This window comes from Molossus molossus, unplaced genomic scaffold (assembly GCF_014108415.1).
Source record: "Molossus molossus isolate mMolMol1 unplaced genomic scaffold, mMolMol1.p scaffold_m16_p_15, whole genome shotgun sequence".
Lineage (NCBI taxonomy): Eukaryota > Metazoa > Chordata > Mammalia > Chiroptera > Molossidae > Molossus > Molossus molossus.
In genome coordinates this window covers 50,870,267-50,897,919 of record NW_023425350.1, presented here as the reverse complement: position 1 = coordinate 50,897,919, position 27,653 = coordinate 50,870,267, and the positions used below count along the sequence as shown (strand labels likewise).

Genomic DNA, 27,653 nt, shown 5'->3' with positions numbered 1-27,653 from the left:
ACTAAATTATTTCCTGCCTTCAAGGATCAGCTCAAGTCCTGTCTCTTCTGCAAGACCTTCACAAGAATGCAGCCTCATCAATTTTTTCTGAACTTAGTGTTTGATTTCTTAAGCAATAAGTTGCCTTGCATTGTTGTGTGTGTGTGTGTGTGTGTGTGTGTGTGTGTGTGTATCTTCTTAAAAGATTTTTTTTCTGAGGATTTTTGCCATTTCAGAAAGGGCAGCTAGAAACTGACAAGTGATCATAGTTCATGGTAAAAGTAGAGATGTATTTGTTATTTTGTCATTTCCTTTAGACTTGAAACTAGCTTAGATCTCCAACAAAAAAATAATAAATTCATGAAATTTAAGTTTTGGTTATAATCATCGAGAATAATCATTTGTTTAGCAAGATCATATGAACTAAGAAGGCCAGAAGCAATACCATGTAATTTCCTAGGTACCAGAATATAAAGGTAGTAACTTTCATATTGAGAATTTGAGTCCCTGGTGTGCAGACCACAGAGTGTGAACTTCAAGTATCTTTGTTACAATTCAAAAACTGTATTATTTTATTGTGGCTATTAAAAATTTTAGGAAAGTGTGAGAGCTTCCCTTTCTGAGAGGGGAGGCAAAGGACAAATTGCACTGACTTTTGTGAGGAAAACAAAATTAAAACAACAGATTTTGGTAATAGAGAGATTATTATACTTCCTAGCTAATGTACCAACTATTAGGATACTATTAAATGAGTTAACATATGTTTGTCTTAGGGTATATGTTGGAACCAGACCCTGACAAAAGGCCGGATATTTACCAGGTCTCCTACTTCTCATTTAAACTACTCAAGAAAGAATGCCCAATTCCAAATGTACAGGTATGTGAAAGGTGCTGTTAGGGGAATTATTGAATGGTCATTTTGAATTCCTGGGGTGTTAAGCAGCTTTTTAGTAAATGTAGATGTCCCTTGCTTTATCTAGTAGGGCTCATTCATGGAAAACGACCTAGGAAGCAATTGCTATAAACAGAATCCAATATTCCCATAGTATATAATTATAAAACTGAGTTAATTACACAGGGAAAAAGAAAAAGCCCTAGGGATTGCATTGAACATTTTGGGTAAAGATTGACCAAACTACAGTCTTGCTGATTTTCACAGTTCACTAAGAGCCAGGTTCTTATTGTATTTACCTAGAAGTGGTTAGGCTGGCTGCTTTCCTGTGACAAGGCCCTGGACTTATCTGCCTAACCAATTGGAATAGAAGCCCCTTGTCCCTTTTCTCCTTTATGCAGCAGTGCTTTCTTGAGTTTGCTTCTGCTGTTAGCCATCTGTGACTCATACTCCTTTTCCCCTACCCTCCCCACACACATCAGGCCATAGGGATGCTTTCTACATTCAGTAATCCTAAACTCTGCACTCACGGTCTCAGTGCGCAGTTCTTGCAAACACCCTTTTTACAGCCTTGGCATATTTTCATACTGTGGTATGATCCAACTCTCTTGAATATTGTACTGATGTGTGCCATCATAAGTTCTGATCTGAAATTTTCTTGCCTGCTTCTCCAGTAATGAACTTCTGATGTCATTTTTAGAGCTGATAAATAACATTCCATTTTTACTCCCACATTTGGATCATATGTGGGAATCATTCAAATGGAGCTCAGAATATTGGCTTTATTACTGATAAGATTGAACGAGGCTTGACCCTTCAGGCTCCTTAACATTAGAGCCTCATGACTGAGCAGTGAGCACCTGATTCATGAGAGGCAGGCTCTTCTCTAAAGGAGGGAGAGCAAGGGCAAGCCAGACAAGCTCACATTTTTCTCCCAGTCTTATCAGTCAAATAAGTTATACCTTCTCCCTTAGGAGAAGAATGCTTGGAGAGTGAAAGAGAAGCTAGGAGACATTTTCTGCAGAAAACCCCCCAACCTGGAAACCGTGAAGGAAATGAGACATCCTCTTACAAACCAGTTTCATTACTAGTATTCCTTTTGTCATGTTTCCCAGAATAAACAAGGGATACTGTACAGTAACTAACATGACCATGTTTTCTTTTACTGTCCCACTTTCTCATTCATAAAATTAAGTAACATGAAACATAATTGGAAGCATTTGGATTGGTAACCAGTTTTTAATAAGTCAGCTTCACAAGTCTCAAGTCATTTGATGCTCACTCAGCAGTGTAAGCTGTGGTCTTATGGTTAGGGACAGCCAGTGCTCCCTCGAGAGACAGTGTTACATGGATGGTGCAGAATCCAAGCCAGAGGAGTTCTGCTTGGCTTGTGGACTGAGTAGTTCCTCATGTGCTGGAAAGAGGTGCTGGCTCAGCAACCAGACACACTGTGGCACTCTAACTGAAAGACTGTCGCACCCTGGTTGGGCTCTAACTTCTAGTCAGCTCTAACTTCTCTAATATCTAGCTGAGAGCTTAAATAGTAACATAGGTTACAGACATTTCTTTCCATTCTTTTCATAGCCTCGCTTCTAAGCTGTGCTATAAGGAGAGAAGGGTACTGACATTAAGCCCCAGTGACCTTAGCCATACAAGAGGTTGAGAATGATGGCAGAGGAGTGTGCTGTTCGCGGGCTGCTCTGTCCTCTTCTCAGATATTTGCTGCCCTGACTGAGACTGAGTCCAGTAGGATATGCTTTTGCTTAACTTTCCATCTCTCTACCAGAGATCAGGGTCTGGAAACCACTGTATAAGAAGCCCAACACATATTTCCATCAGCTTAATCATGTTGGTTATTCTTTTACAAAGAAATCTGTGATGTTCTTTTTAAAAATTTTCTTTCAATTCTATAGAACTCTCCCATTCCTGCAAAGCTTCCTGAGCCAGTGAAAGCCAGTGAAGCAGCTGCAAAGAAGACCCAGCCAAAGGCCAGGTAAGAAATACCTTAGTGCCTGGCCAGTGTGGCTCAGTGGAGTGAGCATCGTCCCATGGACTGAGAGGTCCCGGTTCCATTCCCAGTTGGGGCACATGCTCCGGTTGCGGGCTCGATCTCCAGTGGGGGGCATGCAGGAGGCAGCTGATTGATGTTTCTCTCTCACATTAATGTTTCTATCTCTCTTCCTTCCTCTCTCTAAAAACTCAGTAAAAACATATTTAAAAAAAAAAAAGAAACGCCATAATGAGCACCTGTTGTACTCTCTCCATTGACTCAGTAGCCGGGGAAGGTGCTTTGTATTTCTTGGTTCTTGTACTGCCATGGCCAAGAGGCTGCACAGCACAAAAAAGCAAGCTCTGTCTCCTCTAAGTAGAAGCTGTCCTTCGGAGTGCAAGGAGGAATATAATGAAATACAGTGATCTACATTTGAAAGAGAATAAAAAACTCCACAGCTGTTTCCCTTGCCTGAGAATAGGCACAGGGCATTCAGAAATGAGGCAACAACAGACTTCAAATATTGCTAGTACAAGAGTATCCTAAACAGGTGTGCTGGCCTTTGTTTAGCCTCCTTCAGCACCCTAATATTCCACCTCCCTTTTCTTTTCTTTTTTTTAATCTTCACCAGAGGATATTTTCTCTAGTTATCATCAGATAGAGGGGAAAGAGGGAGAGAGAGGAAGAGAGAGAGAGAGAGAGAGAGAGAGAGAAAGAGAAACATCGATGCCAGAGAGACACATTGACTGGCTGGCTGCCTTCCACATGACCTGACCAGGGCCGGGGATGAACTGCAACTGAAGTACGCACCCTTGACCGGAATCGAACCCTCAACTCTTTGTTCCGCGGGCCAACGCTCTAACCACTGAGCCAAACCGGCCAGGGCTCCCTTTCCTATTTTCTCACTCTGCCCCTGATCACATTAGGAAAGTACAGGTCAAAGCACTGAGTTCATGAACAGCCACAGCCAAAAAGCCTGTGGATCTAAGCTAATCACATTCTGTGTAACTTAGGGTCTTCCAAGAAGCAGATGCTAAGAGAGGACAAAAGAAGCTAGGATTTTATTTGGGGAAATGCTCGAGAGAGAAAATAGGAAGGGAGCCAGAGAATGCTGGAAGAGCCATCGGAAGGTAATGTAAGTCTGATCAGAGAAAGGGAAAGGGAGGAGAAAGTTGGGTGGAAGTGAAAAATTGCCACACAATTTAAGAAAGGTTCTCCAAAGGTGTCTGAGAATCCTTACATCAGAGTCAGCTACCAGATGAGTCCCCTTTGTCCCAGCAACAGGCTTGCCTCAATATCCTTGTGGCTTGGAGAGTAAGACTGGAGCAGCCTGTGGGAAGTGTGGCCTCAGTGCAGACACAGCAGTGACAGTGGATTTCAGAAGCACAGTAGCCAGCTGGGGCACTTGGTCATTTATTTATTTGTTTGTTTGTTTTTGTTATTTATTAATTTTTGTTAATCCTCACCCAAGGATATTTTTCCATTGATTTTTAGACAGAATAGAAGGTGGGGGAGAGAGAGAGAAGCATCGATGTGAGAGAGACACATCAGTTGGTTTCCTCCCTAATGACTGGGGCCTGGGGCCAGGGACCGGGACCAGGACCAGGAATGGAACCTGCAAGTCCTTGCCTGGGAATCAAACCTGTGACCCTTCAGTCCATGGGTTGATTGATGCTCTAACCACTGAGCAAGACTAACCAGGGCAGCACTTGGTCTTTTATAACTCTTATACTTTAAGATCTGCAGGACACACACTCATGTGCTCTGCCTTCCAAATGGCAAATTCTGAGGGGAGTCCCAGAGATATTTACACCCCTTTTTTTCTTCCACATGCCCATGGCAAGGAAACATTAGCAGCAAATTATCAACAAAATACCCTGGATGGGAATATGTGAATTTTTATAGAATTGTAAAATTACTTTTACATTAAAAAAAAAATTCTTGTTTCTAGAATGCCTGCTGATACGGCTCTAAAATATTGAGATTTTGGTTTTTGACAAATTTAGCAAACTATATGTATGTTGTTACTTTGTAGTCTGTCTGTTTCCTGTTTAAGTCTGCCATACTCACCTCTGGGAATTGCTTCAGGAGTTGATTTAATAGCTTAGTTTTGGGGTTTATGGTCATCTGTACTAGGCCCAAACATGGTATGTACTGTGGCTAAGCAAGGATCTCTTTCTACAAAGCACACATTTATAAAAATGATAATAATGGTAAATATTTGCGTGGTGCTCTGTTGTGTAAAGTGGATAAAATAGTATCTATATCATAAGGCAGGTAAGAACATCAAATGCATAAATGGCTATGAAACTGTTTTATAAACTGTAGATTACCCGAACTATTCATTTCTTTTTTTTTTTTTTTTTTAATCCTCACCGGAGGACATTTTTCAACACTTTGTTGAGATAGAGTGGGAGAAAGAGAGAGAGAGAGAAATCGATGCGAAAGGGACACATCGAGTGGCTGCCACCCACACGACCCAACCAGGGCCGGGGACAAACTGCAACCGAGGTACATGCCCTTAGCGGGAACCGAACCCGGGTCTCTCTGGACCACAGGCTGATGATCTAACCGCTGAGCCAAACCGGCCAGGGCCGAACTATTCATTTCTATAGACCTCAATAATGCTGCAAGAACACACAGACATGACAGCCAAGAAATCTGGGTCTAAGTAGTCCTACCTGTAATTTACAGTGATTTCATTTGCATTATCATATTTACTCCCCAGTCCTGACAGGAAGGTTTTCTTTTCTAACTCTGTTTTTAAAGTGGCCACTATTTATTAAAACGTCATATATACCAGATACCATACTAGGCACATTACATAAATAAGATGGCTTTTTTCCACTTTTAAAAACAAATCTAGCCCTGGCCGGTTTGGCTCAGCGGTTGGAGCGTCCACCTGCGGTCCGGAGAGACCCGGGTTCGGTTCCCGCTAAGGGCACGTACCTTGGTTGCAGTTTGTCCCCGGCCCTGGTTGGTCGTGCGGGTGGCAGCCACTCGATGTGTCCCTTTCACATCGATGTTTCCCTCTCTCTCTCTTCCTCTCTCTCCCTCCCACTCTGTCTGTACAAAAAATGGAAAAATGTCCTCGGATGAGGATAAAAAAAAACTTAAAAAAAACCCAAAAACAAATCTATGAGGTTGTTGTTATTTTCATTCTATAGATGAGGAAACAGACTCAGAATTTTAAGTTGCCCAAGGCAGTTAGTCACTATACAAGTCCCAGACCTCCAGCATCCACACTGTTTGCACCTCTATCTCAGTTACTTGCCCAAGATAACACAGAGAAGACAACTTAGAGTCAGCTCTCCTGGCTTTTCAGTCTGTATTTTCTCATAGCATATTGCAGTCTATACAAACTGAGAGTTTTATTTTATTCATGCATTTGATGTTCACATTCACCACATGATGTAGGTATTGTTTCTCCTTCTTACATATTAAGGGACCCAAGGCTAAAAGAGGTTAAATAGTATGCCCATTATTATTATATAGTTCGTAGGTGAGGAGCTAGTGATCAAATATAGTTTTCTTTGATTCCATATCCCAGTGCCTCTAAGATGTTGTTACCCTTAGAAGAAGTCTTCTGTAGAAGTTTTTAGCATTTGTTTTTCTACTAAAGTCTGTTTATGTCTCTCACCCTTGGCTTTATCTTTCTTACACTTTTCTCATTTCCCTTGCCAACTCCCTTCCCCAGGATATAGCCTCCACAAATGTGATCACTTTTATATCATCAGATCTTCACCCAGCATAAGAACTTCTCTCTAGCACAGCAGTTTTCAACCGGTGTGCTGCAAGAATTTTTAAAACATGCAATACCTGACTATTTAGTCAGGGGCATTGACCTCTTTTCCCTTAGATTGTCAAGTAAAAACATGACAGCAGTCAACACAACTATAGTCATCTGGTATGAATGAATCAAAATGATACCTATTTTTAGGTCAGATATATTTTTTGGTGTGCTGCAGAATTTTAGTAATTAGTTTATGTGTGCCATGAAGTTTAGAAAAGGTTGAAAATTGCTACTCTAGCAGAATGCTAGTGAAAAGCCTCAGGGTCCAGAATGGAATACCTTGGAGGTATGTCACAGGGAAGGACATGGGACCAGCTGCTTTGCTTCTTGTTTTGTATTTCATGGAGGCTGTGCCAGACATATTTTGGAAGTATTCATGAAGCTTGTTTATTTTGGCCTTAACCTCAGCTATACTCCCTAAAGTGATTTTCAAAGGACAACCACTCTGATCTGAGCTGGGTAGTAGCCAGCTGCCTGGACTGCTCTAAATGAATGGAAGTCACCACCTGGGGTTTAGCACCATCACAAGAAGAAAGCAGACCACACAGCAGCCCTCCCCATATTGATTTGGGTTAGATTTGGCTGTGAGTTACAGAAAGTCCAAAATTACAGTGGCTTATATAAGATAGATGTTTATGTTTTTATCTTACATAAAGCCTGAGGGTCAGTAGTCCAGGTAGTACAGTTCTGCTCCACAAAGCCCTCAGGTGCTCAGGCTTCTTCATGTTCACCACTCTACCATCCCTCAGGTTGTGGCCATGACCTCATGGACCAATATGGCAGCATCCCTGTTCCAAGAAGCAGGATCAAGGAATGACCAAAGAAGAAGGGAGACAAAGGGCATGTACAAGTTATTTCTTAAGGTTTTAGAAACTGCCACATAACAGTCTGCTTGCATCCCATGTAAGGCCAGAACTTAGACACATGGCCACACCTGATTACAAGAGAGACTGGGCAGTTTGATTTTTACTCTGGGAGACGCTATGCTCAGGTAAATATTGTATTACCATGGGGAAAAAAATATGTGGGTTAGAGGAAATGGAGTTCCTGTCACACTCCCTAAGTCTTTCATCTTGAATTATTTACATATTCCCTTTAGTTGCCTTACTGGATTAATTTATTTGCATACTTTTTATGGTAGGGAGTCCATTTTGATAGCTAGTTTTAACCAAGTTTGAGTTCCCTCTACATCTGAATACCACCTGCTTCAAATCCCTCTTTGCATCATCACCCAAAGTATATTCTGGGAAATTCTAGAAAGGAAGTATTAGGTAAAAGGGTCTCAAGATCAAATACATTTGAGAAGCACTGCTTTCTATACAGTACTTTCTTTGAGGTACTCTATACATATTCACACATGAAAGGTTCTGCTGAAATGTTAAAACTTATTTACCCATGAAACCTTTATTAATAACATCTAATAACATATAACACCCCCTGGGAAATGTTGATTAAGTAGATCTGAAAGGTTTGAATGAGTGTGGAGGGTAAAGCTAATCCATCATGTTCTCTGTATGCCCCCCTCCCGTTTTCTCACACATTAATATGAACCTTTGTTTTTCTTTTCCTTTTCTAGACTGACAGATCCCATTCCCACCACAGAGACTTCCATTGCACCCCGCCAGAGGCCTAAAGCTGGGCAGACTCAGCCGAACCCAGGAATCCTTCCCATCCAGCCAGCCCTGACACCTCGAAAGAGAGCCACGGTTCAGCCCCCACCTCAGGCTGCTGGTCAGTTCTTAGGGTGGTTTCAAACTGGGTTACACCTCTTTGTTATCCTAGATAACAGAGAAGTCTTGGAAAGCCTGATTTTGCTTCAGGGATGGAATGCAGAGGCACATAAAGAATATGGTTTTTTACCCTGGCCAGCTGGCTCAGTTGGTTGGAGCATTGTCCTGTACACCCAAGGTTGTAGGTTTGATTCCTATTCAGGGCACACACCTAGGTTTTGGGTTTGATCCCCAGTTGGGGTGCATACTGGAGGCAGCCTATTGATGTTTCTTTCTTTCTTTTTTTCCCTTCATTATTGATTTTAGAGAGAGGAAATAAGAGAGAGAGAGAGAGCTAGAGAGAGAGAGAGAGAAACATCGATGAGAGAGAACATCGATTAGGCGCCTCCTGCATGCCCCTCACTGGGAATCAGGCCCATAACCTGGGCATGTTCCCTGACTGGGAATTGAACTGGCGACCTCTTGGTGCATGGGTCAGCGTTCAACCACTGAGCCACACCAGCTGGGCTCGATGTTTCTTTCTTTCTCGTTCTCTCTCTCTCCTTTCCCCTTTGTCTCTCTCTAAAAATCAATTAAAAAATATATTCTCAGGTGAGGATTAAAAAAAAAGAATAATAATGGTTTTCCTTGAGGAACAAGAGGTGACCTGCCATTGAAATTATATAGCAGGAGACTGGCAAAAGGGGAGACCTGTCATTGAATTCTTTAGGGAACCACCAAGACCACTGAAGCCTCTTATCTCTGTTTTTTTCTAGTCTTGGTCCTGATTTTGTGGCTTGGTCCATTCATCCCATATCTGCCTCTTTGTTTCATATACTTCTCTTTACCTCTAAAAACCAAAACACACTTTTTTTTGACACAGAGGAATTGTTTCTTCAATTCTGTCTCTTGAAGTATCTGTCTTCATTTCATGTTTTGTCACTCTCTTCTAAGGTAACTGAGTTCAGTTTCAGAAAAAGGATTGATCCAAATGATCAAGTAACTGAACTCAGCCATCACTTCTCTTATATGAAGCTGTTTTTGGTGAATTTGGTGTCCATATACTTATAAGGCATCTAGACTGGAATTATGTAACCTACATATAAAACATCAAAGAATACTTTTGTTCAGCAGCATGCCAACAATTGCAAAGATTGTGTTTATGTACAGTAGCATCAAAGGCAAATTGAATTTGTAAGTACTCAAGATGCTTACTAAAGGATAATGTACTAAATGGGATGGTGAATAAAGGAAGGCTTTCTGAAGGAGGCAAGTGTAGAAGCTTGCTATTGAACCTTGTTTTGAAAAATGTGAAGCTCATAGAGGTTAGCAAGAAAGAAGGACCTTCCAGGTGCACAGACAGTGAAAGCACATAGATTTTGGGATGATCTCTCCACTTATCACCCCCCGCTTCCTTTCTTTGGCAAGACGGGAAGTTGTTTTGGGAACAGTTTTGAGCCCTTACATGGAGTTTATTCTCATTGCAGGATCCAGCAATCAGCCTGGTCTTTTAGCCAATGTTTCCCAGCCAAAAACCCAGCCCTCACCCAGCCAACCTCTATCACAATCGCAGCCCAAGCAACCACAGGCTCCGCCCACCCCACAGCAGACACCTTCCACTCCAGCCCAGGGTCTGCCCACTCAGGCCCAGGCAACACCCCAGCACCAGCAGCAACTTTTCCTCAAGCAGCAACAACAGCAGCAGCAGCAGCAGCAGCAGCAACAGCCACCACCACCATCACAGCAACCAGCAGGCACATTTTACCAGCAGCAGCAGCAGACTCCGGCTCAGCAGGTAAGGTGGTCAGAGTCTGACCTTTGCTTTGCATATCCGAGTCATCACTGTGAAAAGGCCCACTAGGTACAGAAATCTGCCTTGGGAAGCCTTGGCAAGACAGCCTTTAATGATCACCACTGCTTCTTTCAGATGTAGATACTATAAAGCACTGAGTAGTGGAGCAATCACAGGATCATCTGCCCCTTTCACCTTTCTTCTCAGGCCACGGGAATTCTTCACCTGACAGGAGTCTCAGGAAGGGAGCTAATTTTTAAGGACTCTTTTTTTTCTCTCTTTCACATACCATTATCATACTGAAACAAAATAATAATTTCTTATCAAATATCCAAAAGTGTTTAGCCCTTTCTCATGTCTCATAATTAAAGTTGGCTTGTTTGAATCAGGATCCAAAGTCCCCAAATTGTAATTAGTTGTGATATATTTTTTATTACATTATCTTTTCTTTTTTTCCACATATTTGACTTTGAACATATTCATTTTATAATGATTAATGTATCTTTTATATTTTAAGTCCCCTTTTAACCACAGGTACCCTCTCTTCTTCCCCAGTCCCCTTTTGTCTTTTTTTTTTTTTTTTTTTTTTTTTTAAGAAACTGGGTCACTTGTCCTGTAGAATTTTCCACATTCAGAATTTGGCTGATGGCATCCCTATGGTGATGTTTAATATGTTTCTCCATCCCCTGTGTAAAGTGGTAATTTCCCGAGGCTTGCTCAATATTCCATTCAGTTTGATTGTTCTTTATTTTTCTGGTTATATCACATCAGGGGCATATAATTTCTGGTTGTCCTCTCTTTTAATAATATTAAGATTAATCAGTGGGTTTGGTGTTGTCCATCTGATCCATTCATTTGATGTTCCCCATCAGCTTAGCAGTCATTGCTGATCATTTTCTAAGTCCATTAATTCATTAAGGATGGCAAAATGGTGAATTCTAGCATTTTCTCTTTATTTAGAGACTGAAATTTATCTATGAAGAATTTTTTTCATCAACTATTTGATTACCCAGAGGTATTGTTTGTGCAGAAAAGGCAGGAAAAATATATAATTATTTTCCTGTTTTTACTAGTATTATCCAAAGGTGAACAGTGAGGTTTTTGTGTTAGTATCATTATGAACTTGTGGATCTTAACATATTTGATATGTTTCCATACATTGTAGTTTTTAAAATTTTGTTTATTTTGATGCTCAGATCATCCCAACTTTGTCCTGTGAAAGTCTCTTCAAATTGACTCCTGGGTCCTTCAGCTGCGACTCCAGTGATCTTTATGGTTTCCTTGCTATTCAGTGAAACAAGCTGTTCCAGGCTCATTCTGCCCTTAACCTGGAATCAGCCATTTCTCTAAGGAGCTTGTTTCCTGGAAATGGTCTTTAGAGACCCCAGCCTTGGTGCTAGGGTTACTCATTTGCTAATGGGTTGTTTTTAGACCTGTTCAGTGGACACTAGTTAGGAAATATATTTTGTTTTCTTAATAGAATATATGCCATGAATTCAAATTCACATTCCTAATTCAGATGTGTAAGTACAAGATTTTTGTTTAACTTCTTGGATTTTATATTTGTATTTTTCTAATCTGGAAATCTTGATTCCTAATAATATTAACATAATTACTTAATTGATTTATAGTTTCAAGATAACAATACCAATAGATTACTGAAAATAGTTTAAGATTTCTTTGATTTCTTTACCCTTAGAATTTTTAACACATTATTTTCTGGGGGTTTGGCTATTAATTTGACACATGGGTTTCTTTGCTTCATTTTGCTATTGATTTTTAGATTTTTGGTTTAATTTTGTGTTGTGAAAATGTAAAATATTTACATAGTTTCAAAGTTAAATCTGCAAAATTCTATTCCCTCCATCCCATATATAGAGGTAGTCCTCATTCCTATTTACAATCAGAGAGTGTTCCCTTTTAAGAATATATAGGATAGTTTATTCAATTAGTCCCCTGTTGATAGACATTTGGTTGTTTCCAGCATTTTACAGTTATAAATAGGCAGCTATTTACTGACATCTGCTTCTTTGCTAATCCTTTAACTTTGCCTCATTAGTCAAACAATATCCTCTCAGTTAGCTCTATAACGAAGTAACACTATTTAGGATGTTAAAAGACAAGATCTTAAATTTTGTTCATCAGTAGGCCCTTGTTTGAGCTCTATTTGTGTGCTTAACACATAGTCCTTAGTGAGGAGAAGAAAGACATAAAAGAAGTTTCCCTATTCTTAGGATGTTTACAAGAGAATATAACTTGACACAATTCATTACCAATATAAAATAAAATGTCATTAAGTATAGTAGTGTGAGTATTTTGAATGTTTAAGGATGGAGAGTTAATACAGATTGAGCTATTGGGAAATAATTTTCAGAAAGAGATAACTTTAATAGCTGGATTAACATTTAGGTTATTCTTTTCAATACTGTCATTGCTTCATCCTGTTTATCTAGGGAAGAATTTTAATATTGGCTACTTCCAGATCCCCTTGTAAGTGTAATTACTTCTGTGATTGGGAGATCATTTATTAGCTTCTGTTATACTCCCATCGTATGGAGTCACAATTATGTAGGGAGATGGACACCCTCAAGTGAGGCATAGAAACCCACCTGGGAGCCAGTCTGCAGTTCAGGAGGCAGCATAGTGCAGTGAATGGAGCCTTGCAGTGTAAGGTGCTGCTGTGCTTGTTTTAATGCCCTCGGGTTCCTCTCATGAGTTTCAGGCCAGGCTACAAGACTTCTGCTTTCCTTTGCCTTTGGCTTCAGCACTGATCTTAGCTGTTACTGAGACATTTGGAATGTCACTCTGAGATAGGCTTTTATTCACCTCCTCATTTCTTACCCCTTTCTTCTGCTCAGTTTCAGGCAGCACACCCAGCAACCCAGCAACCAGCAATTGCCCAGTTCCCAGTGGTGTCCCAAGGAAGCTGTCAACAACAGCAGCTGATGCAGAACTTCTACCAGCAGCAGCAGCAGCAGCAGCAGCAGCAGCAGCAGCAGCAGCTCACCACAGCCCTGCATCAACAACAGCTGCTGACTCAGCAGTCCGCCCTGCAGCAGAAGCCCGCTGTGGCAGCAGCACAGCAGCCCCAGGCACAGCCGGCTGTGGCCTCACAGCCGTCCCCTGCCCAGGAGCCAGCGGTAAGCATCAGCCAGGGCTCAGAGTGCAGAAGAAGAGGAGCATGCAGTGAGGGCTTGGGAAAGAGGCTGTACCAGCTGGCGTGGTGGCCTCTGGACTAGGGCTAGGCTGATTCCCTACCCTTGTGGTTAAAATATTTGATCTTTTTGCCCTGGCCGGTTTGGCTTAGCGGTTGGAGCGTCTGCCTGCAGTCCGGAGAGACCCGGGTTCGGTTCCCGCTAAGGGCATGTACCTCGGTTGCAGTTTGTCCCCGGCCCCTGGTTGGTCGTGCGGGTGGCAGCCACTCTATGTGTCCCTTTCACATCGATGTTTCCCTCTTTCTCCCTCCCACTCTATCTGTACAAAAAATGGAAAAATGTCCTCGGGTGAGGATAAAAAAAAATAAATAAATAAATAAATAAATAAAATATTTGATCTTTTCTTGATATATCCAAGAATGGGAAGAGTCATTTAATAGATGGTAAAAGTTTGAAAAAGATGACTCTAGGCTACTGATGAAGATGAACATTTAATTTTTTTAAAATGTTTTTATTGATTTTTTTTAGAGAGAGAGAGAGAAACATTAATGTGAGACAAACAGTGATTGGCTGCCTCCTGCACATCCTCTGCTTGGGATTAAGCCCTCAACCCAGGCATATACCCTGACCCGGAATCAAACCAGAACCTCTTGGTCCCTGGGATGACGCTCAGTAACACCGGCCAGACAAGATGAACATTTTAATTTATTTGAAATTAGGCTGGCAGAAAGAGCTGTTCATTCTCTGTTGCGTTAAGCAGTCAAGAACCTAGGTAGGATTAGAATTAGTTCCTTTCTTTTCTTCAATGGGCAGTTTGAGTACTGTGGCCTTTGCTGTCTTTGGAGATTTATGCAAGACCCCACATTTACCTTGAGTCCTGACAGTGTTGTGTTTATTCTTTGTCTTGGAAAACATTACTGGCCACCTCAATTAAGTGTACCCTGCAGCACCCTTCAAGGGGGCCTGCTTGCCTGGGACCATTTGCCATGGCCTTATCCCTCTGGACACCAGAATATCTAAGTATTGTTTGAGCCATCTTGTCAGTTTAGAAATTGGGCATGTCCACTTTTAGATAACGACTGAGTATATAGCATCAGAATCCCTAAGTCCTCTCCTAATTGACCTCTACTGTTTCAGCATCCTCTGTCACATTGTGCTTTGGCCTTCAATAAATGCCTTTAATTCTGCACTCACAGTTTTCAAGTGATAGTGATACATAATTTTATGGTGATAGAAAAAGACATTTTATATACCTAACCAATAGAGTATCATAGCTGCTCTCTTATTCTCCGGGAAGTCCAACTACTAGACAAACAAAGGAAAGGTAACAAACCATCTTTTTGAGGATTGATTTCTAATAGAATTTTGTCACCCATCTTAAACCAGAAAATCTACATTCTTTCCAAAGGAGGTAGTGCCATAAGTAGATTGTCTTCTTTAAGTCCCAGAAAAGTGTGTGTTCAGTGTCTTTACACCTTACTTCAGAAACCTGAGTTTCTGAAACAACTCAGGCTTCCTGCAGGCGTGAGGTAGATAGCTACTCTCCATCTTTTTTTTTTAAATCCTCCCCCAAGGATATTTTTCTGTTTATCTTCAGATAGAGCGGGAGGCTGAGAGAGAGAGAGAGAGAGAGAAACATCAATGCGAGAGAGAGACACACTTTGGTTGGTTACCTCCCATATGACCCCAACCAGGCCTGGGGACTGAACTGCAACCAAGGTACGTGCCCTTGACCAGAATCAAACCTGCAACTCTGGTCCACGGGCCAACGCTCTAACTGGCCAGTGCTACTCTCTGTCTTTGTAACAAGAGATGAAGTTCCTCTTAAGTGAAAAGTAGCTTTTAAAAAATTAATGTATGATATAGCTAGTTGAGATCTTAATTATCTAGTCCAGTTCCCTCATTTAATGGAATTGGAAACTGAGACCCAGCCTAGAAAGTCATTACCAAAGACACACAGACTGATAGCAGCAGAGCTGGGACAAGAACAGTCCTGATCTATGTTCAGGATGATAGTAATAACAGATGCTCTTCCAGGGGGATGAAATGATTATCTGCCACTGACCACACTTCTTATGAGGTTTTCTGCTTTCCCTGGACCAAAGTATGCACTCTCGTGGGAATGAATTATGAACCTTCTCCATGTTCCTTGGATGAAAAAATGCTTTGCTCAGTGGTAGTTGGTTATGGGGTTGGTGAGGGAATGGAAGCAGAGCATGCTTGTGCCAGGAACCAGAGAGCTTCCCAGCTTTGACCATCTCTTTCTCCAATGACCCTTGGTAGGCCTTACCTAGAGAAGCAAGTGAGTGAATCTTAAAGAAAAACGGCCGTGTGCCATAGATGTTTATGGCTGCCTAATTCAAGAACCCAACTGCAGCCGTTAAAAATCATGTTTGTGCCCTGGCCGGTATTGCTCAGTGTTTAGAGCACCGGCCTGTGGACCAGAGAGATCATCTGGCTTCGGTTCCCGCTAAGAGCGCGTGCCTTGGTGCCTTGGTTGCAGTTTGTCCCTGGTCTCAGTTGATGTTGTGTGGCTGGCAGCCAGTCAATGTGTCTCTCTCACATCGATGTGTCTCTCTCTCTCTCTCTTCCTCCCTCTTTCCCTTCCGCTCTATCTGAAATGCAAAAGTGTCCTTGGGTGAAGATAAAAAAAAAAATTATGGTTGTACCTGGCCAGTGTGGCTCAGTGGTTGAGTAGTGCCACTCATGCAAGAGGTCGCTGGTTCGATTCCCGGTCAGGACACATGTCCAGGTTGTAGGCCAAATCCCCAGTGTGGGGCATGCAGGAAGTGGCCAATCAGTGTCCTTTCTCATCGATGTTTCTCTCTCTCTCTCCCTCTCCCTTCCTCTCTCTCAAATCAATAAAGAAAAAAAAAGTACAACCAAAAATCATGGTTGTTGAGTGTACAACAGTATGAAAATGCTCATGAGATAATGTTAAAAGAGATGTGAAATTAGGGGAAGAGTATGTACTTGAAAAGAGACTTAAATATAAGATACCAAAAAGGTGAGAACAGTTGTAATTAGAGTGGTGGAATGGACCTGTGGGTGGTTTTTTCCCCCTCTTGTCTATATTCTTACATTTCTTGATGTGATTATAGTACTTTTGTAATTATGTATTTTGTTTTTCAAACAAAACTTTAGTAAAATGGACATCTGAGACTGCCTTGCTTCGCCTGTGGTCTGTGTCTTTCTCCTCCCTATTCCTAGTTCTATCTTTAGATGAGGAGGCATCATGATGCAGAAAAAAGAGTCCTGAATTACAGTCAAGAAAAATGGATTCTGTCCTCAATTGACCCCGTCACCTTGGGCAAGCACTTAGCTTCAGGGGACCTTGGTCTCTAAAGGGAGGGATTGGAATCTGTGTTCTCTAGGTCCCTTTCAAATCTCACATTTTTAGATTCTAAATGGAAAGAAAATTATCTGCCTGACAGGGTTGTTGTGAGGAGTAGTGAGCAGGTTGGAGCTGGTTTGTATGAGTAGATTGCTATGTTAGGGTAAGATGTCCTCGTGGAGGAAGCATCTGTTCCTCAGTATGCTGAATATAGGCTCCTCTTCGAGGTAAGAGGAGGGGAAATGTGATCCAGGAAGTCTGGACTCTTCAAACTAAGGGGACTCAATAGTTAAGTACCCTTTTCAGAGTAATGAATGGCAAACTCCAAGAAATAAGCAAATCTAGACTTGTCCTTAAATCTTTTCTGGTCCCTGTGGGTACTGGCTTTCGACTGGCTCTTGCAGCCCTGGACCCCTGAAGGAAGTTGTGAAGCTAGAGCTCTGGTCTTCTTCACAGAGCACTCCGCTTTTCCCTCAGAGGTGCAGTCAGCCTCTTGACCTTTAAACCATAGTCTGATTGATACTAGAACCTTATATTGTATCATTCAGCCTATTGGTGAAGTGACTGTACTTACACATGCATATAGTCTGTCTCAAAATTCAAAGTCTGAGTTATTGTCAGGACAGAAAATCTCAGGTTGTCAGCATCCTGGCCCAAGTAGCTGGACACTCTGGTATCCCTAACCTCTCTCAGGACCCACCCTTGAAAACACAGAATGTGGGGACTGAGCTACACATGGAGAGGCAGCATTAGTCACAGATGAGAGACTGGAGGCAAGGGGTAAATATCTGAGGCATTTAATGTTCTAGGTCATTTATCTCTGGATTGATAAAATTAAGGAAAATGTTAGATGGCCTTCTTAACATTATTTTTTGTTCATTTTCTTGATACAGAATTTTGTAGATTGTGCTTAAAGACTAACCATGTGGCCACAAGGCCTAACCATGTGGCCACAATGATATTCCCACCTGTTTGTTTTTCTGTGATGACAGTTTATTCTGCCTTCTGAAAAATGGCTCACATCTCGAGGGTTCTTGTGTTATTAGCTCAGTTATCATGAAGGGCATTTTTTTACATTTATTTTTTAAAAATTTATTTTTCAGTTACAGTTGACATTCACTAATCATCAAGGGCTTTTACATTTTGTTCTTCCTTCTTATTATATTCTCTATCTGGTTCTTTAATGCCATTTCCAAACTGATGGTTAGAACAGGTTAATTCTGCTGCCCTAGTGCTGTGTATTTCTTCAGGGGTTGCCACTGACAGAATCTTGTAGACCCATCCTATCAATGAAATAAAGCGTTAACAACAAAACAAAAAAAGCACTGCCTTTTATTAATCACAGTAGAGTTCTACCTAATTTATTCCTAACTGGTAGTCTGAGAGTCTGCTTTCTCTTAGCGTAAATCATTCAGCTTAAATGTATTTTAGCTGAAGGTTTGGCTTCCTTGGCTTCTGACTGTGGTTGTAGAATACTCAAGCCTGCCATTTGGAGACATTCTGAACAAGTTCTTACAGGATCCAGAGGCAGAAAGTGATCCTCTAGGATAGGTTCTAGATCTTTAGCCCTAGGAATAGCTTCTGTAGTCTATGCTCTGGGCTAAATTGCATATGGTTATCCTGTATATTGCTGCTGATGAAGGTTGAAATTTATGTATAAGTACCAGATAAATACTGTGTTGGTATCAGTCTCAAAGTTGCAGTTCAGGTTGTCAAAGCCTAGTTTTTATTTCTTTCTAGGTATTATTGATAAATTTAGGCATTTGAGTTCTGTGATAGCTGTCATGTGGCATTTTTGGTTATGCTTATCAGTTTATCTTTCCTTTGTTTTTGAACATTTTTAAAAATCTCTTTTCCTAGCAGATTCAAGCCCCAGTAAGACAACAGCCAACGGTTCAGACAACCCCACCTCCTGCTGTCCAGGGACAGAAACTTGGATCTCTTACTCCTCCATCATCCCCGAAGACCCAACGTGCTGGACACAGGCGGATTCTCAGTGATGTAACCCACAGTGCAGTGTTTGGGGTCCCTGCCAGCAGATCAACCCAGCTGCTCCAAGCAGCTGCAGCTGAGGCCAGTCTGAATAAGTCCAAGTATGTGCTGCTTCTCCTTTATTCTCCTTAGTTTGTGGGCAAGGTCTGTTGTGGGCTGTTACTGTGTGATTCTTTGCATATGTATGTGTGTAGATGTATATACAGTTGTGTGCATCTGTGTTTAATAAGAAACTGAATTTGCCTGTGGTGCATAAACCATACTGATCTTAAGAAATAATTTCCTACTTGCCTCATTGTTTCCATTCTCTCATCTATTTCATGCTTTACAGAGTATTTTTTAAACTCTTTTTTTTTTTTTTTAATTTTATTTTTTATTTATTTATTTATTTTTATCCTCACCCGAGGATATTCTTCCATTTTTTGTACAGATAGAGTGGGAGGGAGAGAGAGAGAAACATCGACGTGAAGGGACACATTGAGTGGCTGTCACCCACACAACCAACCAGGGCCGGGGACAAACTGCAACCGAAGTACGTGCCCTTAGTGGGAACCGAACCCGGGTCTCTCCAGACCGCAGGCCGACGCCCTAACCGCTGAGCCAAACTGGCCAGGGCATATTTTTTAAACTCTTGATCTGGCCAAGTTTTCATGTTGAAAATCTTTCGTTGGCTCCCCTTTTCTCCCCATAAGTTCTGAACTCATTGGTTAACAGACTAAGGCCTGTCACATTGGTGGACTTGTCATTCTCTATCTTCATGAGCGCTTTGTTCATCCTATGCCCTCTCCCTTAACTGCACTGTCCTCCTTGTCTACCAAGGAAATGCTTGTTTAGTCATCAAGATCCGTGTCAGAAGTTACATTTTCTTTGACCCTTCCCCTAGTGTCATTTATAATTTTGTTGTGCATGCATCACATTGTATTATCACTATTTATTTATGTGCCTATATGAGTATGTCTAACTGACCTAGGCTGAGAGTTCCTCCAAGACAAAGATTATGTCTTAATCAACCTTTGTAAATCCAGTAACTGGCACTGGGCCCAATATCAAGTAGGTTGCAATGAGTGTCTGTGGAGTAAATGCAGTTTCAGGCCCTGCGCATTCTTGGAACCATGTACTCTAAAGTTAAAAATCTTGAATTCATTAGCCAAATGCCAAAGGCTTCAAGAAAGACTTAGAATAAAATTAGGTAATGATACATAAAAGCACAGGATAGTGGTAACTGTCTTTTTTTTTTTCTTCTTTTTTATCCTCACCCGAGGACATTTTTCTATTTTTTTGTTCAGATAGAGTGGGAGGGAGAGAGAGGAAGAGAGAGAGAAACATCGATGTGAAAGGGACACATCGAGTGGCCGCCACCCACACGACCCAACCAGGGCTGGGGACAAACTGCAACCGAGATACGTGCCCTTAGCGGGAACCAAACCTGGGTCCCTCTGGACCGCAGGCCGATGCTCTAATAGCTGAGCCAAACTGGCCAGGGCCATAGTGGTAACTGATTTTATTTCTCTTTAGCTGTGGTGGTAGCCACTGATGTTGGCTCTTAGTTCTTTGCATGTTATATCTGACAGATGGGAGGCAGCTTGAACAGACATCAGTCCCAGCCCTCCGGGGTCTGTTATTGTGGGTTACATTGGGCTCCAGTAAGATGCACAAGCCTAAGAATAGGTTGCTTTGGGATCTTGAAGTGAAAGGATTTGCAGACAAGACCAAAAATCTAAGCAAGAGATTAAAGAAGTAGTGGAAGACAGTGAATCATGAAGGAAATGAAGACATTTATTTTACACAGTGGAAAGGGGTCTGTCCAATTGTCGTAGAAAGCCCTTTTAGAAAACCACTGTGAAGAATCATGGTTTGACTCAGAAAAGAATTTGATCTTGAAACAGAGAAAGTAGGTTGAAGCTTTTCAACTTTTATATGTCTTTTTATTTCGTGGGGGTGGGAACCTATCTAGGTCTGCAACCACCACTCCATCAGGCTCTCCTCGGACCTCCCAGCAAAACGTTTATAATCCTTCAGAAGGTTCTACATGGAATCCCTTTGATGATGACAATTTCTCCAAACTTACAGCTGAAGAACTGCTGAACAAGGACTTTGCCAAGCTAGGGGAAGGTGAGTAATTGGTGTCTTTGTGATTCTTGAACCTTAACTCTAGAGGGGTATTATGTATGTGAACATGTAGGCTTGGGTCCCTCAAATGTTTGATTAAAAAAATATTTTTTTAATTCAAGTATAGTTGGTATACAGTCTTGTATTGGTTATATCAGTTTTAGGTGTACAATATAGTGGTTTGACATTTTTTAAACCTTACAGTATGATTTTGAAATATGAGTACAAATTAATTTGTATTTTTACCAGAGCACTGAAGTCTTCAACCTCAGGAAATCATGGTCTGTTGGAGGTGGTGGAAACAAGAAGGAAAACTTTTAGGAAAGACTAGGTAGCATAGATCGGGATGAGAGGATCATACAAGGTCACTTCTTGTAGGAGTGTGATGGTTCCCTTGTCCTAAGTGGGTTTATTGTCCCAGAAGATTATAACTGCCTACCCATGAGAGTGTGTTCTCACAGAGAAATGGAATCTTTGATTATGATCAGTATATTACTGTTGAGGAGATCAAGTAAAAAGAAGGTGTCATTTCTACCTGCAAACCCACAGTCTAATTTGGGAGGGAATACACACATACACACTTTGGAAAACAACAGCACAAACTCTAGGAAAATTCTACAATATGATACAGTTCAGAAGAGTGTCTCAGTGTAGACAAGAACACAGGGTAAAGAATGATCAGAATTTTAGCTTTAACTATTATTTTATAGATATATTTTAAAAATTCATATTGCTTTCTTGCCTTTTCAAACAGAAAATAGGGTGGAGGATTTAACTTTCTTTGATGACTCATTGTTATGTGTGCCAGTTACTGTTCTAGACTATAAAAGAAATACCTTTAGGACTATTGAAAACTGGAGTATTTTTGCACTCACTTAAGTGACCTGGCCAGGTTTTTAAAATTCTTATGTCTATTTTTTATAATTTCCTACCTCTGTGGTTCAGCTGTTGGCTTTCACATTAAGCTACTATCATTGTGCCTGTCCCTCACAGCCTCTCACTACTGCCATCTCCACCTCTTCTCATTTGCTTTCCTAAACTGTTTCCAACATGGAAGACAGATCATCAAATTCATTATAATTGTATAAAAATAAATAGAGTGAGTGAGGACTGGAAGCATTCTGCTGTGAGTAATGTGCTCAGCTTTGGGGCTTTGGCTCTAGGTGTCTCTTTGCTGTTATTTATTTATTTATTTTTAATTGTGATAAAATATGTATAACGGAAATTTATACCTTAACCCTTTTCTAAGTGTACATGTCAGTCGTGTTTGTTATGTTTGCATGTGGTGCCGCCAATATTCAGAACTCTTTTTCTCTTGCAAAACTGGTGTGCTCTCTCTTTTGATTCTTAAAATGTCCTTCCATTTGTCAGCGGTTCTCTCAGCTATTGCAATGACTACACAAGGATCTCTGAATGACTGAGATGTCACTATAGTGCACTAAAAAAGAGTCAGTCTAGAAGTCAGTTCAGAGAGTGCCCTGAGGATGCACCATGGGATTCTGCTGGAGTGAACTGAGTGGTCTTTTGTCCCTCCAGGCAAACATCCTGAGAAGCTTGGAGGCTCAGCTGAGAGTTTGATCCCAGGTTTTCAGCCGACCCAAAGTGATGCTTTTACCACTTCTTCGTTTTCTGCTGGAACCGGTTAGTATGGCAAACAGCTGAAACACAAACTCAGTTATCATCTTCACACTGTTTTCCATTTCACAGATAACTCTAGCATGCCGGTAAGCCACAGATCCTGGTGGTAACTTTTATTTTCCTTTATTCAAAAGATTTCCAATAGAAATGATAGGGATAAAGAAAGATCTAGAATCACTTACAATTAAAATGACAGCATGATCTGGCAGTAATATACAGGATTTGTTCTGTCTAGTCCATGGACATGTTTTAAGCAAATATTTCTAAATTTGAGGAACAGCATACTGTCAATATCTTGTAATTGCTTAGGTTCTTTGGAATAGCTTAAAAAGTTCTAAGAATTAGATGTTCTATCTGAATCTCTGCTAAGCTGTGTGTGTATGTGTGTCCCCATGCTTCCAGGGAGAAGAGGTATCTATTTATTTATTTATTGTTTTAAATCCTCACTTGAGGATATTTTTTTCCCCATTTATCTTCAGATAGAGTGGGAGGTAGGGAAGGAGAAGAGAGAGAGAGGACAAGAGAGAGAGACACACACACACAGAGACATTGATGTGAGAGACACATAGACTGGTTGCCTCCTGCCGACCCTGACCAGGGCCAGGGACTGAACCACAACCGAGGTCCGTGCCATTGACCAGTATGGGACTCTGGTCTGTGGGCTGATGCTATAACCACTGAGCCAGACCAGCCAGGGTAAGAGGTATCTTTTTTTTTCTTTTTCTTTTTTTCAAATCTTTATTGTTGGATGTAAAATGTATTACAGATGTTCCACATTTTTCCCCCATTGACCCCCTCCTCCCCAATCCTGCCCCCCTCCCACCTTTTCCCACACTATTGTCTGTGTCCATTGGTTATGCATATAAGTTCTTTGGTTTATTTCTTCCCACCCCCCCAACCCCTTTCCCTTTGAGGTTTGTCAGTCTAGCAATGAATTTGTGCTTCTTTTTTTTTTTTTATCATCCTCACCCGAGGACATTTTTCCATTCTTTGTTCAGATAGAGTGGGAGGGAGAGAGAGGAACAGAGAGAGAGAGAAACATCGATGTGAAAGGGACACATCGATGGTCGCCACCCGCACAACCAACCAGGGCCGGGGACAAACTGCAACCAAGGTACATGCCCTTAGCGGGAACCGAACCCGAGTCTCTCCGGACTGCAGGCTGATGCTCTAACCGCTGAGCCAAACCGGCCAGGGCAATTTGTGCTTCTTAATCCCTTTAAGGAGGTATCTTTTTAAATGAGATTCTTTTAAAGTTATGGAGGCAGTAATAAAAAATGAATTTTCTTCTTTTTAGTAAAAAGTATACTTTTTATATAAAAATAATTTATAGAAAAGAATAGAGAAGAAAGTTAAAATCCCCATAATCTCACCACTGAGAAGTTAGCACATGGATATTATTCTGATGTCTGTTAGTGGCATTTAACCTTTTTAGGATCACAGACAGATAACTTTGTGAATCTAATGGAACTTATAGATCTCCTTCCTGAAAATACAAGTGACCTTAATTTTATACAGTTTTAGACCTCAGCTTAAAACTCTAATGTACATCTTTATAGTCATATTTTATTTCACTTAATAAATCTGGCATGTTTCCCTCATTATTAAAGAAGCTTCTAAAATATAACTTTAAAAATACCTATATTTTGCTTTCTTTAAGTGTGTTACTAGTTTTTCTAGTCTCATAAATTTATTTCTGATTGGAACTTTGGCTGTCATTTTATATTATTTGATATATAGTGCTCTCTTATTCTTTTTATGGGTGTTTTTAAACTGCAGTTTTGATTTCTTCTCTACCCAAGAGTTACTTTGCATATATTGTAATTGCGTTGTGTTAAGATGGCCTGTGCAGTTTTTGTTTTGTTTTGGGTATTATTAAGGGGTTTTCTGTCATCCAGTTTGCCCTTCATTTTATAAACATTCCATGTCAATAAATACTAATCTACATGATTCTTAATAGAAGAATATTTAATATTTCCTTTGATGAATATTTAGGCTATCATTAACTTTTCACCATGTAAACATTTTGAAGCTAACTTTTTGTTTATATTCTTTACAATTTCTTTAAGATACATTCTAGGAGATTATGTGCTAAATCAAAACATTATATTTTAAGGCTTTTGGTACATTTTTCCTTCCACTTCCTTACCCAGCTCAGCTCAGAGATTGTAGGCAGAGGAAGGTGTTTACTGGTCATTTTTATTTATTTTGGGATTTGTTCATGTCCTTTGCATTTTTAAAATGTTCTTAGTTCATTTTGTTTTTATTAATTAGTAGGAGCTCATCATATATCATATATTGTAAACATTTTCTCCAGTTTGTCATTTGTCCTATAAGAATGTTATGTCATCTGACCCTCTCAACAACCCTTTGAGGTTGGTATATTGTCCCCTCATCAGTTTGAGTTGTGGTAAATGAACACAGTCTAATCTATTTTCCAGGATCACATAACTAGTAAGTGGCAGAGCTGGGATACCAAGACTTGGCTCCAGAACTTCCTTTCTTGGGTTTTCTGCCAATTATTGAGGCAGATTTAATAATATTTTCGTAGAAAATTATCTGCAGTTTTAAACATTGATCAGCTGTCTCCTGCATGCCCTCACTGGGGATTTGACCCATAACCTGGGCATGTGCCCTGACTGGGAACTGAACCAGTGACCTCCTGGTGCATGGGTCAACACTCAACCACTGAGCCACACCTGTCAGGCTGTCTTCTAAGTTTTTAACTTTTGTTTTTATCTTCTTGACTACAGTTCTCTATTTTTCTTAGGTTTGCTTTGTTGATATCAAGAGGAACACACAGTAAAAAATTTTTTAATTCTTTTAAAAAAATGAGTCCAGCTGGTGTGGCTCAGTGATTAATCGTCGACCCATGCACCAAGAGCTCACCGGTTCAATTCCGGGTCAGGACACATGCCCAGGTTGTGGGCCCAATCCCCAGTGGTGGGCATGCAGGAGGTGGCCAGTTGATGTTCTCTCTCATCGATGTTTCTGTCTCTCTCTCCCTCTCACTTCCTGTCTCTCTGAAATCAATAAAGGAAAAATAAAAAATAAAAAAAATAATGAAAGTATTTAGAATTTTTCTCCCAATGGTACAGTGATTTTCAATTGGCATGAGAGTTAATTATAATCTCAGGAATAAATGTTTCACATATATTCCAATATTGTCTTTTATCCTGCTCCCTCCATTTGCCCACACCACCCCAACCTTTGAGGGTTATGCTGTCTATTGAGATTGCTTTCTAATAGGTGTGTATTTTTCTCATAAGAAAAAGCTGAAATTTTAATTCTATCCCTTAAGTCTTCATATGATCTCACTGTTATTATTTTGGAATAAGCATTGGAGTTATTTGGGAGGTATGCTTTTTAAAATTAAATAATTAATTTTTTTGTGTGTTATTTTTCATTTTTAGCTTTTTTTGTTTGGTTTATATAATTTTTAAATTTATTGATATTTTGTTCTGGTTTAAAGTGCTTCAAGTTTGATATGCCAAATAGTTGACTAAATGTACCAAATGTATAAAGCATTGACCGTTGACCTTGAGTTAGAGCATCACAATGATGACCAACTATGGTTCTGGGTAGGATGTAGTTTCTAGGAAAAGGATCATAGAATAAACTCTAGAAGAGACTTCTTTACTGCTAAATCCCAGCATTTAGTACGGTGTTTGGTTCAGCACAGATTTGTTGAATGAATGAAAAGGGTTGTTTTTTGCCAAAGGATAGGAGCATAGATTCCCCCATTGTTAATGACGGAGGTCCCCAATCATTTTTCGTCTACTCCCAACCAGTTTTTCTGCCTACCTCTTTCTTACTTATCACACATGGTTATGCTTTGTTGTTTATTTATCTGTATCAACACTTTTTAAAAGTTGTGTTTTGTTTTTGCTTTTGCCTCTTCTTCCCCTTTATGTTTACTTTGGAGTCTGTAAATTGCATTAGGTTTTTTTAAGGGACTTAAAGGCCCAGCCATAAAAACACATATTTGAATAAAGTTGTAACAATAATACAGCAAGCATACACTGAGTACATACTATATGCTAAGCCCACTAGATAAGTGATTTTTTGCGCATCATCACAGGTGATCCTCACAACAGCTCACAAGAGGTTAAGTGAGCTTTCCAAAGCCACGGTTGCAGAATGATAGAATAGAGATTTATGCCAGGGCAGCCCAGTTTAGAAGCTGTGGTAATAACCACATCTCAGGAATCTTGTAAATCAGTGACACTAAGCTTTGCCAACCATTCTGAAACTTCTTCATATTTTCCTCATTTTATTCAGACCTTTTTATGAACATTTGGTATTTTTCCCTTCTTTCTTGTTTGTGGAGTGATTTTTTTAAAAAAAATGTGACACCTTCTTTACAAATGAAAGAAAATTATATCTGAATTCTAGAAATTGATGTGTCTTCATTTGTGTGAAGTATAGGATAGTACCATTTCCTACAAGTTTTCTAATCAAGCTCAAACTCTTCCCTGATTTTAAACCTTCTGACTGACCAAGGGAGGAAATGATCAGGAAGTTTGGTAATGAGTTGGGGAGGGTGCACAAAGATTGTTTTAAATATTTTAATGGTAAAAGCTGTAAAAATATTGATCAACTGTGTCTATACATCAGAGACAGACATTTAAAAGTTGACATTGTGCCTCTTTATTTAAAATATTTTTTTGTTGCTAAGTTATTATATACATTAATTTGTGAAATTTTGGAAAAATGACTTAAGAGCCTAAAGAAGCAGGATAAAAGAACTTGTAATCCCGGTATGAGAGGAAAGCATTGCTGACACTTTATAGTATTTGTGTCCAAAATTTTATTTTTGCATATATCCATTTTTTTTTTTTTTTTATCCTCACCTGAGGACATTTTTCTATTTTTTGTTCAGGTAGAGTGGGAGGGAGAGAGATGAACAGAGAGAGAGAGAGAAACATCGATGTGAAAGGAACACATCGAGTGGCTGCCACCCGCACGACCGACCAGGGCCGGGGACAAACTGCAACCGAGGTACGTGCCCTTAGCGGGAACCGAACCCGGGTCTCTCCGGACCGCAAGCCGACGCTCTAACCGCTGAGCCAAACCGGCCAGGGCTGCATATATCCATTTTTAAAAAATGAATTATACTATACATTTAGTTTTATAATTTGTTCGCTTTTTAAAATATATTTCGTTGTGTCTTGTTTAAAAATATTGCAGAGACTTAAGGGCAGTGATTTTACCTTTCTCTTCCTTCATCTGCCTTTAAAGAAGCTTAGTACAAAACCCACTTTAATAAC

At 40.3% G+C, this 27,653-nt stretch overlaps 1 protein-coding gene across 3 annotated transcripts in view; it reads left to right on the top strand.

Moving 5' to 3' along the window:
- The window catches only part of AAK1 (AP2 associated kinase 1), a 166,863-nt gene that overhangs the window by 101,831 nt on the left and 37,379 nt on the right, over nucleotides 1–27,653 (top strand). For 2 of the 3 annotated variants that reach the window (XM_036262702.1, XM_036262704.1), the window contains 8 exons: nucleotides 753–856; nucleotides 2,785–2,864; nucleotides 8,231–8,385; nucleotides 9,851–10,158; nucleotides 13,014–13,295; nucleotides 18,508–18,737; nucleotides 20,591–20,748; nucleotides 22,282–22,386. In XM_036262702.1, the coding sequence (XP_036118595.1) occupies nucleotides 753–856; nucleotides 2,785–2,864; nucleotides 8,231–8,385; nucleotides 9,851–10,158; nucleotides 13,014–13,295; nucleotides 18,508–18,737; nucleotides 20,591–20,748; nucleotides 22,282–22,386 (1,422 nt within the window). Of the gene's footprint in view, nucleotides 1–752; nucleotides 857–2,784; nucleotides 2,865–8,230; nucleotides 8,386–9,850; nucleotides 10,159–13,013; nucleotides 13,296–18,504; nucleotides 18,738–20,590; nucleotides 20,749–22,281; nucleotides 22,387–27,653 lie in introns of all 3 variants that reach the window. The other variant, XM_036262703.1, reaches the window with a different exon arrangement.